This window comes from Ranitomeya variabilis, chromosome 5 (genome assembly GCF_051348905.1).
Source record: "Ranitomeya variabilis isolate aRanVar5 chromosome 5, aRanVar5.hap1, whole genome shotgun sequence".
Taxonomy (NCBI): domain Eukaryota; kingdom Metazoa; phylum Chordata; class Amphibia; order Anura; family Dendrobatidae; genus Ranitomeya; species Ranitomeya variabilis.
In genome coordinates this window covers 440882385-440899632 of record NC_135236.1, presented here as the reverse complement: position 1 = coordinate 440899632, position 17248 = coordinate 440882385, and the positions used below count along the sequence as shown (strand labels likewise).

Genomic DNA, 17248 nt, shown 5'->3' with positions numbered 1-17248 from the left:
CACATACACTATAGAGCAAGCTGTCAGTGATTACAGTGCACTCACTGTATGGTCAATGGGAAAATGGTTCCGTCTCTGTGAAAATGCCATCAAAAACCAAATACTTAACCAAATGCTTTTATGTTTATAATAATATTCCAAGCATTGTGTTCTAAAAAGTTACCAGGTTGTACAGAGACAACTAAACCCAAACTAAATGGCGGATTTTCGTTATTCTTTCAATTCACATAGAATTTTGTTAGATTTTTTCCTTTTGATTCCTGTGAGGAAAAATTAGCAGGTGAGCTATAATAAGTAATAGCAATTTTGAGAAGTGGGAGCATTTTAGGTAGTGGCTCAAACTTACGTCTGGAATCAAAATGAAAGCTTGTATTTTGTGCTATTATTCAGATAGCCCTGTTTTATTGTAAACATGACTGGTCCCTTTTAAAGGGAACCTGTCACCCCCAAAATCGAAGATGAGCTAAGCCCACTGGCATCAGGGGCTTATCTACAGCATTCTGGAATGCTGTAGATAAACCCCTGATGTATCTTGAAAGATGAGAAAAAGAGGTTAGATTATACTCACCCAGGGGCGGTGCCGGTGCGGTCCGATGGGCGTCACGGTCCGGTCCGGGGCCTCCCATCTTATTACGATGACGTCCTCTTCTTGTCTTCAAGGTGCCCTGTTGAGGGCAGAGCAAAGTACTGCAGTGCGCAGGTCCTGGGCCTCTCTGACCTTTCCCGGAGCCTGCGCACTGCAGTAATTTGCTCTGCCCTCAATAGGGCAGACAAAGTACGACTGCGCCGGAGCCGCAGTGTGAAGACAAGAAGAGGCGTCATTGTAAGAAGAAGGGAGGCCCTGGACCGCAGCGGGACCGCCCCTGGGTGAGTATAATCTAACCTCTTTTTCTCATCTTTCAGGATACATCGGGGGCTTATCTACAGCATTACAGAATGTTCATCTTTGATTTTGGGGTGACAGGTTCCCTTTAAGTTACTGCACTTGCAGCTAATTGACTTACAATATAGACTTTTTCATTTTTGGGGGTGCAGATACCATAGTGCTGCTCTTCTCAGGACTAAAGATGTAAAGACTCGGCAAGTCTTCACTGTTGTAGGAGATCAGTGCTGAAAGAGGCTGACCACTACTTTTTTACTGATGGCCTATCTTTAGGACCCTATGGCTAGGCCATCAATATCTGATCTGAGAGGCTATCATACCCATTACCCACTGCTGATCAGCTGTCAGTGGCTGGTAAGGCTATGTTCACACGCTGCGGGTTTTGCTGCGGACCCGCAGCTGTTTGCAGCTGCGGGTCCGCATCCTTTTTCCATGTAGGTTACAGTACAATGTAACCTAATGGAAAACAAAACCCGCTGTGCCGACGATCCTTTTTTTCTGTGGAAAATCCGCGCGGATTTTCTGCAGAAAAAAAGGAGCATGTCACTTCTTGGTGCAGAATCGCAGCGATTCTGCACCCATAGAAATGCATTGAACCGCTAACTTCCCGCATGGGGCTGTGCCCACGTTGCGGGAAGTTAAGCGGATAATGTGCAGGTGGTACCTGTGGTGACGTCGCGGTCACATGACCGTGACGTCACGAAGGTCCTTGTCGGCACAGCCGCTTGCAGCGCCGGGGAGATCGCGATGTCAGAGGGTGAGTATAGCCAATTTTTATTATTTTTTACATTACTATTGATGCTGCATATTGCTGCATATGCAGCATCAATAGTACAGGAGTAATCCCGCAGCGGAAACCGCGGAACAAACCGCGATAAATCTGCAGGGATAACCGCAGCGGTTTTGCCCTGCAGATTTTCAATTCCGCTGCGGGATTAACCCGCAGAGGAACCCGCAGCGTGTGAACGTGGCCTAACAGTTGATCAACAGGAGGTGGTGTGTCACAGCCCTACTAATCTGATATTGATGGCCCATCCTCAACCTGAGGATACACAATCCGTAGAAAGGTAGTGGCTAACCTCGTTAACTCAGCCCCACTGTCTTAGTGATCAGGTAATTTTTTATTAATTTTAAATCATTTTACAGACAGAAAAAAACAGGATATCCAGATTATAACATGTAAACCCCAAGTCACCCCCCCCCCCCAAACAACCAACCCACCCTATCAAGCATCAGTCGTACTCAGCCGGAACCCAAATTACAGTACACATAGAAATATACAGTTCAAAACCTCTACATCATGTACTTTCACACTGTCAGCGCACAGTCCATACATAGAGCATGATTAATCAACTTGATGGTTTTATAATTTCCTGATATTATGTAGCCACAACCAGTTGATTAAGAGAATGTAACCCCCTTTCCCGAAACATTCTGTGGAACCAGTTAGATGATCCTGCTGCTATATAGTAGTGTCACAGCCCCAGTGATGGGTCTGATGACCCAAACTAACAGCATTCTTGTTCCCTCTCTGACAGCTTAAAGCCAGCTATAACTTGTGATCCTGCATGGTGGCAATCTGTTGGTGTGAGCACTCCATTAGACTATTGACTCCACTGGCATATCTTTATTATGGCATGTTCTAATATAAGGATCCTGATTTATCCCTCAGATCTATGCACTGAACTGTAAGCAATCAGTGTGTTTGTCTTCCATCCTGATCCACAGAGAAAGCGTCTTGCCTGATTTCTCAGCAGTTTGTGGTTAAGCAGGAGATGTCAAAATTGTCTCCTCATTGTCTATTGTCCAGTTCATCAGCAGCACTGAAAAAATTCTTCTGCATTTTCTATGTCTTTATAGTAGACGTCATTTTGTTTGACTCCTTTGCCCTCGAAGTCATGGATTGCTCAACAGCAAGTACGGTAAATCCCAAAGGATGTGCAGTTTACATCAGAGTAAACCTAATGGTTTTTTTGTTTCTGGAACATCTTTTGCAAGGCCATAAAATAAAATGACATAATGTGCAGCATACTGAACACATTTCCTTAACGCTAAGAGAAAAAAAGCATTAAGCAGAACTTGAAACAGTAATGGGACCAGTCTGCAATCCCTTTTATGTTCTCCTTTTTACATTTATTTCAGTTGGAGCATCTTATATTTTAACTCTGCATTGTGCTGCTTATCGGTACATGTTCTAGCTGTGATTGAACACATACGTGACACGTGGACGTCTGAATGAGGCTGGTTTTCAAAGGGTCAAGTTGAAAATGCAGTTTGGGCCTATATAGCCAATGGCCATTTCCTTTTGTCCCACCCCATTGTTAAAAGGATTAGTTGTGATGTGTGTGGCTACTGCTGCCATGCAGTAGGTGCGATAATCCTTGGAGGGTATGAGTATCTGTAGTGCTCCATAACAAACAGAATATCTTCAAAACCAATAAGAGAGAACCTATATTGTTAAAAATATATATTTTTCTTTAGTAAAGTTTAATAAATTTAGATACTGTATATAGAAGGTGATGAAGTTACTGGGTAGCATTGTCTAAGACTCAAGGGGAGGATCAGATATAATCGCAATATCTCCTAATACTGCTGCATAAATATGCAGGGCTGCACAAAACATATTAACACATTGGTTTCCTCCCACATTCCATAGATTTACTGATAGGGATTCTAGATTGTGAGCCCCAATGGGGACAGTGCCAATAATTTTTGTGAAAGCACTGTGGAATTAATGGCGCGTTATAAATGAGTGAAATAAATAAAATTCATAAGTTTCTTGGACACAATGATCCTGGAGATTTTAAATTCTATTTAAAGGGAACCTGTCACCCCCAAAATCGAGCTAAGCCCACCTGCATCAGGGGCTTATCTACAGCATTCTGAAATGCTGTAGATAAGCCCCCGATGTATCCTGGAAGATGAGAAAAAGAGGTTAGATTATACTCACCCAGGGGCGGTCCCGCTGCAGTCCGGTCCGATGGGCGTCGCAGTCCGGTCCGAGGGCTCCCGTCTTCTCGGCTGCAAGAAAGATTAAAATGCCGTTTTTAATATGTATTCAATTGTCAAGTTTGACTGTAGATATGACTAGCACAAGGATGTGTTCACACTGACTCAAGACTTGATTTTACCAGTTATATACACAGAATAAATATCCACTATTATATATAAAATAAGTTTGCACTCTACTAAATCTAATGTAATACTTTGTGTATTGGGCAGGTATTGATGTTGAAGCTGCTAGGAAAGAGGAAGAGCGGATCATGCTTCGAGATGCGAGACAATGGCTGAACAGTGGGCAGATCAATGATACGCGGCATACAAAGTCTGGTGGCACAGCTCTGCATGTAGCAGCTGCTAAAGGTTACACTGAAGTTTTAAAGTAAGTATTTATAGCCAGATGATGTGGTAATACACCATACTTGTAGTGTTGGATTTTCCTTTTTTCACATCTCATTCAGTGAGATTTATTGACCACATTCAGATTATTAAAAATGAATCACTTCTTCATCGCTTGCAGGCTTTTAATTCAAGCCGGTTATGATATTAATGTTAAGGATTATGATGGTTGGACGCCACTTCATGCTGCAGCTCACTGGGGTAAAGAAGAGGCTTCTAGGATCCTTGTGGAAAATCTGTGTGATATGGATGCTGTCAACAAAGTGGTAGGTGACTCATGTGATCAGGAGCTCCAGCTTATGTCAGTGCTTCCACTTTTGGCAGTTCTGTACATGCCCTCTTGAGCCTTTTGTTGGTTGAAAGAATTCCAGACTTGCTCCTCTGACCTTGGCAGCTATATTGCCAAACAGTGGCATACATTACTCATTATAATAGCCCTTCCATTAAGCTTTTTTTATTTAATGTGTGTATATGTGCATGTATGTAGTGTGAAAAATATTTAGAATTGAGAGTCCTCAGTGGTTGATACCTTTTAATGGCTAACTGAAAAGATGGTAACAAATTGCAAGCCTTCAAGACTACACAGGTCTCTTCATCATGCATAGACTAATAGAAATTCTGAAGAATGACATAATTACACACAACACAGCAGAAACATAATGCAATGGATAAGACAGGTGACGTGAAGCAGAGCTATCATGGGAGAGGGGGATAAACAGTTGTCCATAAATATTGGAACAGTTCACAGATAAGGAGTGTGAATGTTTTATTGTCCTCTGATTGGGGTCTGGTTCTGTGTTGTGATGCCCCCACACGGTCTGAGGAGCAAATTCCTTAATTTACTCTCCCATAGTGATAGCTCTGCTTCACCTCACTTGTCTTATCCATTGCATTATCTTTCTGCTGTGTTGTGTATAAATGTGATTCTTCAGAATTTGTATTAGTCTGCCTGAGGAAGAGACCTGAGTAGTCTTGAAAGCTGCAATTTGTTACCATCTTTTCAGTTAGCCATTAAAAGGTATCAACCACTGAGGACTCTCAATTCTAAATATTTTTTTTTTTAATTGATGTATGCAAATTGTCTCTTCAGAGAGGAAGAGGACTAGAACTCTAGTGCCACCTATTGGAAGTGGCAATCCTAACAGTCAATGTCGACCCTTTAATGAGCCTTGTCACATGACTTAGGATAATAGCCAAACTCTAGGAGAAATGATACTTCTTGGATCCCGGTCAGACGCCTCTCATTTAGCCAAACCAAATCTCCACTTTGTACTGACGAGGGGCAGTTCCCAGAAACAGTGTCTGCAAATTGAGATTTTTGTTTGGCTATTATCCTAAGTCATGACAAGGCTCATGAGAGGGTCGACATTGACTGTTAGGATTGCTACTTCCAATAGGTGGCACTAGAGTTCTAGTCCTATTTCCTCTCTGAAGAGACAATTTGCATATTTCCCAGAGGAGCATTGCGGCTTTAAGTCTCCTCAGCTAGACATGGTTAACATGTCACTCTCTGCAAGGAGAAACAATACCTCTTTAATTCATGTAGAAAGACCTAAATCCATGCGACATATTTATTCCTGCACTGAGTGTCAAATGTTGACGTGAGTTTATACTCAGACTTTTCTGTCTCTGAGATTTGAAATTACCCTTTAACCCCTTCACGACCTTGCCCTTTTCTGTTTTTGTGTTCTCGTTTTTCACTCCCCTCCTTCCCAGAACCATAACTTTTTTATTTTTTCCGTCAATATGGCCATGTGAGGGCTTGTTTTTTGCAGGACAAGTTGCACTTTTGAACGACATCATTGGTTTTAACATGTCGTGTACTAGAAATCGGGGAAAAAAAAATTCCAAGTGCGGTGAAATTGCAAATAAAAGTGCAGTCCCACACTTGTTTTTTTTTTTGGCTTTTTTGCTAGGTTCACTAAATGCTAAAACTGACCAGCCATTTTGATTCTCCAGGTCATTACGAGTTCATAGACACCAAACAAGTCTAGGTTACGTTTTATCTAAGTGGTAAAAAAAAATTCCAAACTTTGCTGGGATCTCGGGTCAGGTGAGGGCTTATTTTTTGCGTGCTGAGCTGACGTTTTTAAGGATACCATTTTGGTGCAGATACGTTCTTTTGATTGCCCGTTACTGCATTTTAATGCAATGTTGCGGCGACCAAAAAAACGTAATTCTGGCGTTTCAAATTTTTTTTTCTCACTATGCCGTTTAGCGATGAGGTTAATCCTTTTATTGATAGATCGGGCGATTGTGAACTCGGTGATTCCAAATATGTGTAGGTTTGAATTTTTTTTTTCTTTTTTTTTCTTTTTATTTTGAATGGGGCGAAAAAGGGGTGATTAAAACTTTTTTATATTTTTATTTTTTTCATTTTTTTTTTTTTACTTTTTTTTTTTTTTACTTTTGCCATGCTTATATAGCCTCTGAAGCTGGCACCACTCGATTAGCTCAGCTACATTGGAGCGATCATCAGATCGTTCTTATGTAGCTGAATTCCTGCATTGCTATGAGCGCCGACCACAGGGTGGCGCTCATAGCAAACCGGCATCAGCAACCATAGAGGTCTCAAAAACCTCTATGGTTACTATGCAGATGCATCGCTGACCCCTGATCATGTGACGGGGGTCAGCGATGCGCTCATTTCCGGCCCGATGGCCAGAAGCGCCGGTTAAATGTTGCTGTCAGCATTTGACAGAGGCATTTAACTAGTTAATAGCGGCGGGTGAATCGTGATTTCACCCGCCGCTATTGTGGGCACATGTCAGCTGTTCATAACAGCTGACGTATCCCGGCTTTGAGGTGGGCTCGGCGCCGGAGCCCACATCAAAGCAGGGGATCCAACCTCTGCAGTAATAGTACGGCGGAGGTTGGTAAGGGGTTAATACAAGTAATCTCATGTCCATGGTGCTGTGATCAGGGAGACAAATGTATTGCCACAGGTATATCCATTCTTTTTTCTCTTATTGTATGGCGATGAGAGTTCATCCTTGTTCTCAGTTTCTGCCCTGTCTCCCCCACATACAGACCCCCAGTTGGACATTTAGTACAAATAATTAGGTACACCACATTAGAAGTGTCGCAGCTGAATGTACCTGGTATCTTGTAGTCCTGATGTGAGTTGGGGATCTTTATCTTGTCCGTGGTCATTATAAATGGACAGGTTTTACATTTTTTCTGGTTGCAAGGAAAGGTACCTGCAGCTGTTGGAGAGGACAGGGAGCTCTTGACAATGATGCTTCTTATATTTGGGGGCTGCCTAAAACACAGTAGTGGGGGGTCTGGAAAAATAGATTGTAATCGGGCATCTTTTTGCAGTAAAGGTTGTAATTTCCATGCAGCTCCCCTTGGCACCTCCAGATTTGGATTGTAGGTAACTACTAGAGGTACCCGGTTATTTTCTTCTTTAGCTTTGTAATGTAGCAGGTGATTCCTTGATATTCTGGTGGCTCTTGTAATCTGGTTTTCAATTGTTCTTGGATGGTAGCCCTGATTCAAAAAGGTCTTGCTGAGGCGACCAAGGTGTTCATCCCTGTCCATTGGGTTGGAACATATATGATTGTATCTGATGGCTTGGCTGTAGACAATGGAGTTTTTTATGTGTTTTGGATGGAAACTGTCCCATTTAAGGTATGTTGGACGGTCGATTGGCTTCTGATACAGGGATGTCTCTATTTTATTGTTCTGCAGCTTAATGATGGTGTCCAAAAAGTTAATTTCGGTACAGGAGTAGTTGAGTGTCAAGTTGATGGTGGGGTGAAATTGATTAAACTGTTCATGGAACGTCTTTAGCTGTGGTTCATACTCCGTCCAGATGATTAAAATGTCATCAATGTAGCGGTAGTATGCCAGAGGCCTGATGGGACATGAGGACAAAAAGTCGCTTTCAAGCTTGGCCATGAAAAGATTTGCATACTGTGGGGCCATTTTACTTCCCATTGCTGTGCCAGTCTCCTGTAGATAGATCTTCTTGTCAAACTCAAAGTAATTGTGGGTGAGGATGAATTTTATAAGTTTCACCACAGAATCCGCGTCAGTCCCTGTGTTTTCCAGGAAGAATTTGCAGGCATTTAATCCATCCTGGTGTGGGATATTGGAGTACAAAGATTCCACATCCATGGTGGCCAGGATGTATGTAGTGTGGTAATACTCGCTTACTGCCACCTTCTCTGAGATCCAGAGCTGCTTTGCTCTTTGTTAATGACATCACCGCTCTTCAGACATTCCCTAGGCTTAGTGTATGTTCACACATACGTGTTTTTGGTGCGTTTTATGCTAATTTTTATCTGCATTTTCCAGTGCAAGCTGTGTCTGAGATTTCAGGAATGGTATGCCCCACAGCTTGTTTTTTTTTTTTTTTTTTTTTTTTGTTCGTGTTTTGTGTGAAGCCTTAGGTTTTGTAGAATAGAGCATGCCACTACTTCACTACTTTCAGCGTTTGTGACCCATTGAAAGTTATGGTTATGCTGTATTTTTTGTGCTAAATCTGGTGAGGTAGAATTAGATTTTTTAAATTTATTTTTGGGCACTAAACTATCAGCATGCACAAGAGACAAATGTAGCATGACAAAAAAAAAGCAAAGCAAAAAGAACAAAAAACAAGCGCAACCTGCTTTTTTGTGCAGCAGGTTTCTTACTGCCAAGAGAGCAGGTTTTGCTGCAGAAAAAAAAAAAAGTGCAACGTGTGAACATAGCCTGACATTGTAAAAGCCACTTCCAGGTCACAGGGCGCAGTCTGGCCCGGAGAGTTGTGTAAGCGCTGTGACGTCACAAGAAAAGATTGGCGCTGGATCTAGGATAAGTCACCAGTAGGTGAGAAGAATACTTCAGTACATGCACATATACCCAGAATTAATGAAAAAATACCTTCATGGGAGGACTTCTTTAACTTATTGGTGGTGTTGTGTTACAGCATACCACTGTGTGCTGTGCTTTCCTATGCTGTTGACATACATGCTTAGACTACTTTCACACTAGTCCATTGGTACGGGACGTCGCAATCCGTCGGCCCGACGGACAGTGTGTTAATGTAGCACACGTGGGCAGCGGATGCAGTTTTACAACGCATCCGCTGCCCCATTGTAATGTTTGGGGAGGAGAGGGCTGAGTTCCGGACGCGCATGCGCAGTCAGAAACGGCAGACTCGACGCACAAAAAAACATTACATGCAACTTTTTTTGTGCCGACGATCCGCCAAAACACGACACATCCGCCACACAACGGATGCGACTAGTGGCAATGCGTCGATAATGAAAGTCTATGGAGAACGCATCCTGCGGGCAACTTTGCAGGATGTGTTTTTCTCCAAAACGACGCATTGCGACGTGCGTCGAACGCCGCTAGTGTGAAAGTAGCCTTAGAAATCCTGCCCTTGGGAATGGTGAGTGGAGCCCTATTTCTGCGTGTAATGTGCCCACTTGTACCTATTTCCAGCCTGTTATTTTACTGTGTTCTGAAATGGTGTGATGCCAGTGCAAAGTACACATACGGGAAGTGGTTGTCCATGTCTAGCGGTCATGTAAGTGCATGTAATGTTACTTATCTGTGAGATATAGAAGGATGTTCCTCCTCAGGGTACTGTCACACTATACGATTTACCAACGATCACGACCAGCGATACGACCTGGCCGTGATCGTTGGTAAGTGGTTGTGTGGTCGCTGGGGAGCTGTCACACAGTCAGCTCTCCAGCGACCAACGATGCCGAAGGCCCCGGGTAACCAGGGTAAACATCGGGTTACTAAGCGCAGGGCCGCGCTTAGTAACCCGATGTTTACCGTGGTTACCAGCGTAAAAGTAAAAAAAAAAAAAACAGTACATACTCACATTCCGGTGTCTGTCCCCCGGCGTTCTGCTTCTCTCCACTGTGTCTGCGCCAGCCGGAAAGCACAGCGGTGACGTCTGACGTCACCGCTGTGCTCGCTTTCCGGCCGGCCGGCGCTCACAGTGCAGAGAAGCAGAACGCCGGGGGACAGACACCGGAATGTAAGTATGTACTGTTTTTTTTTTTTTTTTTTACTTTTACGCTGGTAACCACGGTAAACATCGGGTTACTAAGCGCGGCCCTGCGCTTAGTAACCCGATGTTTACCCTGGTTACAAGCGAACGCATCGCTGGATCGCTGTCACACACAACGATCCAGCGATGACAGCGGGAGATCCAGCGACGAAAGAAAGTTCCAAACGAATTGCTACGACGTACGATTCTCAGCAGGGTCCCTGATCGCTGCTGCGTGTCAGACACAGCGATATCGTATGGATATCGCTGGAACGTCACGGATCGTATCGTCGTAGCGACCAAAGTGCCACTGTGTGACAGTACCCTTAGACCTCATTTAGTTATTTTAACATACAAGAAAAACGGACTTTTTTTTCAGTGATGTTAATCGGTGTCATCAGTTATTTTCAATTAGGAGAAAGTCAGTCAGTGGAAAACTGCCAGCACATGGATTGCATTGAAGTGCTGATTTTTTTTTTATGGGCCCAAAAACTTTCATTGCAGAGTTTGATCCAACACTCAAATCAGTATCTCTGCAATTTTGCATGCACCACTCTGTCCACAAAAAAATCAGACGTGAACAGTATGAGTGTCATTTTTTAAATAAACCGATGGCACTTGTGTGAAAAACTGACGTATGAATGAGCCTTAGGCTAGGGTCACATTGCGTTATGTGACCACGTTTAACGGATTACGTTACACCGCTGCATAACGCGGTGTAACGTAGTCCGTTAACGCCGCCATTGCCTGTAATGGCCAACGCACCGCTAGCGCCCGCCCACATTGGGCGTGCGCTAACGATGTGCCGTCATTTGGACGCGATCCCTTTTGGAACATTGCGTTAGCGCAGTCCGTAGCGCTATGCGCTTAACGGACTGCCCTAACGCAATGTGACCCTAGCCTTACCGGAGCTGTATGTCACCAACATTGACTGCAGGAGCTGAAGCAGATTAGGTTTTGTCTGCGTCATATTAGGCATTCTATAAATTCTGCGTATAAACGCCTGCTTCTAGGTTCCAGATGAATTGATCTTTTCTTGCAGGGTCAAACAGCGTGCGATGTTGCAGATGAAGATATTTTAGGATACTTGGAAGAACTTCAGAAGAAACAAAATCTGGTTGGTGCAGTTACTTTCTAATATCATTCATTATTTTTTTAAGATGTTGATTTCCCTACCACTTTCCTGCTGTCTCTACAATCTTTCCTTTTGTAATGCCAGTGGTTCTGTTAATTATTGGTCCTACTATTGAGATGCAGATTTGTGACCCATAGGGTGAAAGGTATTGTATGTATGATGTGCTTATCTGGACAGATAGGATGGTTTTGTTCTCCTAGGAATGACAGTCACTTGAATGAGTCACAAGTATATATTAAGGTTTTATTTTTGGGGTGTCTTTGCCTAATTTGAGTATGTTGCTTTAATTGTTACATTACAGGCTAAAGCAATTTGATTTTAAGGGATTATTTTGATTTAATTTCTTGTAAATCCTGAAGAACCACAGGTTAAAAGAACAAAGATTTACTCTAATAGCTTATTTTACACTATTGTCTTACAGCTTCTTAGTGAAAAACAAGAGAAATCTCCTTTAATTGAGTCCTCAACTACAGAAAACAACCAGTCACTGAAATCTATGAAGAAGTAAGTATTTTATGGAATTTATGGTTCCAATTCCAATGCATCACTCCTCCACAGTCTGAGTGACCAGTTTCCTAGGCTTGATGCTTTTGTGCCATTCACTTGGCAGGCAATGGGGTTAAATAGCCCACTGTCCTAAATTCTAGTGCCTAAATGCATTCAGGACAAAATAAATATATATACTAAAGTACAATGTGTTTTCTTCTAGCAAAGAGACTTTAATTATTGAGCATGAGAAGACCATTTCAAGCATCGAGTCACTTGAGCAAGAAAAGGCAGATGAGGAGGATGAAGGAAAGAAAGATGAATCTAGTTGTTCCAGTGAGGAAGAGGAGGAGGAAGACTCTGAATCTGAAGCAGAAGCGGGTACATCCAACATCTGTACAGACTTCTGCTGCTATATCCACTTTTTAGATATCGAATTTAGTAAAAATCTGGACACAATTTCTGTATTTCAAGAATTGATAGTGAGACTTGCAAATGTAGGAACTGCTAGATGTTGCTATAAAGATATTCTAAGGATGGTTCAACCTATTACTGGTATATTTAGCATTTTTCTTATGTCTGGGTGAATCTCCATTCTTCTGAGCAGCACTGACCTAAAATGTGGTAACCAATACTTTTGGCCATATTTTGTAAATATTTTTGCAATAGTTGAGAGTATTAACTGCACCTATACACTTCTGGTAGAGGCTTACTATTCGAGGCAACAAAGACATAAAGCCTTATGCTTTTTCTTCATTTTGTCCTTTTTCTTATCATTGTAGATAAAGCTAAACAATCTGCTCCGAACAATAGATCTCAAGTGACCAATGTAACTGCCCCGTCTTCAACTGTACCATCTGGGCAAATCACACCTACTTCACCAATAAAGAAGGTAAATAATTTTCTTACAAGTAAATGTCGTCTTTTCCCCAGCATGTATGGTAAGGGCCCCTTCACACTGTGCAATCAAAGTCTGAACGAGCGTTCGATTTGTGACGTTTATCCGTCCTCGTTCCGAGGTTGCAAAGTGTGACATGGCGTTACGATTTGCGACGCAGCCCAGCATCGTACGATGTGAAAGAAAGAGCAGAACTTTCTTTCGTCGTAAATGTCTCGCTGTGGCGGTCGAAATCGTAGTATGTGACGGCGGTCATACGAGCTCGTAATGCGACTACGTGGGTTGGGCTTCCGCATACCTGTCTCCTGATTGGGCGTGACGTTTTAGCACGCCCATGCTGGTAATACGTCACGCTCGGAGTCGTAGGACTATGGCGGTGTGAAGGGTAGCGTACGATTGCGACGCGTGACGTTCACATCGCAACTACGTCAGAAAAAGCGTTAACATCGTAGAGTGTGACCGCTGGCTACGAGCTCGTACTGCGATGTCGAATATGACGCAAATGCGTCGTAATCGTAGCAGAATCGACCAGTGTGAAGGGGCCCTAAGGGCTTGCTAGAAGTTGGGCCTACTTGCATTACTCTGGCCATCTCTGTAATTGGCACATTTACATTTGAACTAGAAGCATTGGATACTGATCTTGTGGTACCTGTGCCGTTACCTGGGTCTAATCTGACAACAATCTGCATCCTATGCATGTAAATGGGGATACTGGAACTTGCTTGCATGCAACAGATTACTGTGAAGATTTTTAACATAAAATGGGTAGAACGCTGCTCATTTCAGATGGAGACACAGATGATTAACCCTCCCCTGGGCTAATTATTGAGCTGGGCTAATACATGTACAGAAGCGCATCTGCTGACAATCCACGGCAGAAATCGGAATGTCTGTCTCTGATTTCTTCTGAAATTTGCATTGAATATTGAGCCGATGTATAAACGAAGCCCTATTTGGAAATCTCTTGACCTGGGGGGATGCAAGTTCAAGCCACCTCAGATGGAGCTTGGACAAATTCTCACGAGTTATATCTGTCTCACCTACACACATGCACACTCTGCTTGCATGAGCGTGTGCTTTCATTGAAGCGCATGGACTAAGTTACTGGCAGTCACCTTTTTTGGAGACTACTTATCTCACCTGAGAATAAAATGATCAGGTGTAGAAATTCAATATGTTTGCTTGTTTTCCATATCTTTTGTGAGACTCAGGAGGTCTCCCAAGAATCTAGCCATGAAATCATTTAAAACCACTGACCTTTTATCTGATTGATAGAAGCATTCCTCCTTTGGTACCTGCTGGGACAGATGTGGAATCGCCCAGTATTGTCCACCTGTCCCATTTTAGGTTAGACACCGCATGATCGAGGTTTTTTTTTTTTTTTTAAAGAATATTCTCCCAGGCGATAAACACTTTAACCCCTTCCCAACCGGTCTATTTTTTATTTATTTTTTTATTTATTTTCCTCACCTCTCTTCCGATTTAGTTTTTTCCCTTCTCTTATTCCAAGAACCGTAACTTTGTATTTTTCTGTCGACATAGCAGTATGACAGCTTGTCTTTTTGAGGGAGAGTTGTATATTAGAATGAAACCATCCATTATATAATGCGATGTATTGGAAAGTAAAAAAAAAAAAAAAAAGCTGATTAAAAGTTAGAGGCTGGGGTTACATGGCAGAGTTTTTGCAGTTTTACTATGTTACTGCATTCATCAGTAAGGGTACTGTCACACAGTGGCACTTTTGTCGCTACGACGGTACGATTCGTGACATTCTAGCGATATCGTTACGATATCGCTGTGTCTGACACGCAGCAGCGATCAGGGACCCTGCTGAGAATCGTACGTCGTAGCAGATCGTTTGGAACTTTCTTTCGTCGCTGGATCTCCCGCTGTCATCGCTGGATCGTTGTGTGTGACACCAATCCAACGATGCGTTTGCTTGTAACCAGGGTAAACATCGGGTTACTAAGCGCAGGGCCGCGCTTAGTAACCCGATGTTTACCCTGGTTACCCGGGGACCTCGGCATCATTGGTCGCTGGAGAGCGGTCTGTGTGACAGCTCCCCAGCGACCACACAACGACTTACCAACGATCACGGCCAGGTCGTATCGCTGGTCGTGATCGTTGGAAAGTTGCAGAGTGTGACAGTACCCTAAGTGTTTTTTTTATTTGCCTGGATGGCTGAAGTTACATTAAATTTGTTCATGGTGCTTGGTTGAATTACAAGTTCTTGTAATCCCGTAGAAAACTGGAATGCACTATTGCTTTAATGGGTGAAATTTGCCTCCTTTTACCCAGATTCTGTTACTACATTTTGTCTCTTATTCTTTGGATTAGTTTCAATCTTTACATGAATCATGTGTTTCATCTTTTTAGGTGATCTCCTATTAATAGGATAAGGGCTAACTTGATTGTTAGGGGCCCAATATGTGGCAACCCCAGTGATCCTGAGAAGGGACTCTATAAAGTCTGAATGGCGCATGCATATCACTTCTCCATTCATTCATTAACAGACTGCTATGGATGGGCAAGCACTGTGCTCTCTAGCAGTCCCGTGAAGAATACATGGAGTGGAGATGCACATTCTCCTCCTTCACTCAATTCAGTTGGGGCCTTCTTAAAGTTTGCTTTTGGGATTGATAGGGGCCCTGTGGTTGGATCTCTAACCATAAGTAAGTTAGACCCTGTCCTATTGATGAGGATAACCTAAAAACTTGGTATCACCCCTTTAATAACTTAATTTATGGAGAGGGAAATAATGTTCTGATTATAGTGTCATGTATGGTAGACCTGACCACCCATTCTTAAAACTGTTGTCTGACTACTTTTGCTTCCACATTGTGGAGAAAGGCTCACTACGGATGTTGCATTGCTCTGCTGATATTGCATTTGATGGGTGATTTCAAAGTCTCATTCATGACCAGCAGGTATAGTTATTGGTTGTATACTAATTAACCCCTTCATGACACATGACGTATCTGTCATGTCGTCCCTGATTTTGATGTGGACTCCGACGCTGAGCCCGCATCTTTCCCTTCTCATGACATCTCATTTAATCAGCTGTCATGTGCCTTTAAGAGCCACTGGTGGAGCAGTGCTCCGCCCATGGCTGTTAACCTGTTCAATCCCACGGTCAATCTGGAAGCGGGATTTAATATGCACCGGCAGGGCAGACATCATTCCACACTCTCATTGGTGTGCTTGTGACGTGATAGTGGGCATCAATGGGTCATCATGACAGCCAAGGGTTCCTATCTATCAAAATGTTAAATAAATTAATCCGATCAGTAAACGGCGTAATGGTAACAAGAAAAAAAAAATCAAAACTCCGGAATTATTTTTTTTCCACTGCAACATTTCAATAAAGTGCAGTAATGGGCAATTAAAATATTCTATCTAACCCAAAATGGTATCAATAAAAACGTCAGCTCATTGCGCAACAAAATAAGCCCTCACCCAGCCCCATATCCCAATAAATGAAAATGTTACGTGGGTCAGGAAAATGGCTTCAAAAGCAAAAACTTTCTTTTTCGTACAAATTCCTTTTTTTTTTTTTTTTTTTTTCTTCACTAAAATAAAAAAATAAACTATACATGTTTGGTATCTGCATATTCCTACTAACCTTGGGAATGCTATTCCCAGAGCATTTTCACCTCTGAACATGGTAGATAAAAAAACAAATGAAATAATTGTGGAATTGTGCTTTTTTTTTGCTTTTTAACTGCACTTGGAATTTTTTTACATTGGTAAAATCATTGGTGCCATTCAAAAGCACAACGTGTCCTGCAAAAACAAGCCCCTCAGATTGCTATATTACCAGAAATATATAGAAAAAAATGTGAAGAAAAAATAAAAAATGGCCCCAGGGGTGAAGGGGTTAATTGGGCAAGTGGGCAAGACTTGCTAATACCTGGCAGGTGGCCATGGTGGTTGCAAGGTCAGCAATGCCTGTTATCTCCCCCTTACGGTGTGCAGTGCTCTTGGGCCTCAACTCCAGGCTTACCGTAATTACTTTTATGGAGCAATTGGAGAGTAGTACATTCCTACAAGTCTGATTTCAGTTGTTCCTTTGATTCTGCAAAAGCAGAAGTCATACATATGACATTAGTGGTATATTACAGCTGGGAAGTCGCAAATCTCGAGTGCGTTCATCAAACGAATGATGTATCTTCTGCTGACTTGTCATGACTACGGAATGGTTAGGAAATGTCACTGGTTAGGTCAAGAGGTTACTGAGCCTAAACTTGGTGCCACATCTAAATTTTTCTGCTGCTCTAATTACGATTTTTTGATTATTGAAAATTAGCTTGGTTATATGTAACTACTTTTTGACTTGGCTAATAAAGCTACAGAGGCTCCGACATCTAGTTCAGTAGCCATGTGAGCCAGAAAGAACAGTTAATTTTCTCGTTTTCTCATGCTCTGCTTTCCTTCTTATTCTATCTTGCT

At 42.5% G+C, this 17248-nt stretch overlaps 1 protein-coding gene across 3 annotated transcripts in view; it reads left to right on the top strand.

Moving 5' to 3' along the window:
• The window catches only part of PPP1R12A (protein phosphatase 1 regulatory subunit 12A), a 116165-nt gene that overhangs the window by 43916 nt on the left and 55001 nt on the right, over positions 1–17248 (top strand). For 2 of the 3 annotated variants that reach the window (XM_077265366.1, XM_077265367.1), the window contains exons 4-9: positions 4106–4265; positions 4404–4548; positions 11323–11397; positions 11837–11919; positions 12125–12282; positions 12684–12793. In XM_077265366.1, the coding sequence (XP_077121481.1) occupies positions 4106–4265; positions 4404–4548; positions 11323–11397; positions 11837–11919; positions 12125–12282; positions 12684–12793 (731 nt within the window). Of the gene's footprint in view, positions 1–4105; positions 4266–4403; positions 4549–11322; positions 11398–11836; positions 11920–12124; positions 12283–12683; positions 12843–13338; positions 14519–17248 lie in introns of those variants that run through there. The other variant, XM_077265368.1, reaches the window with a different exon arrangement.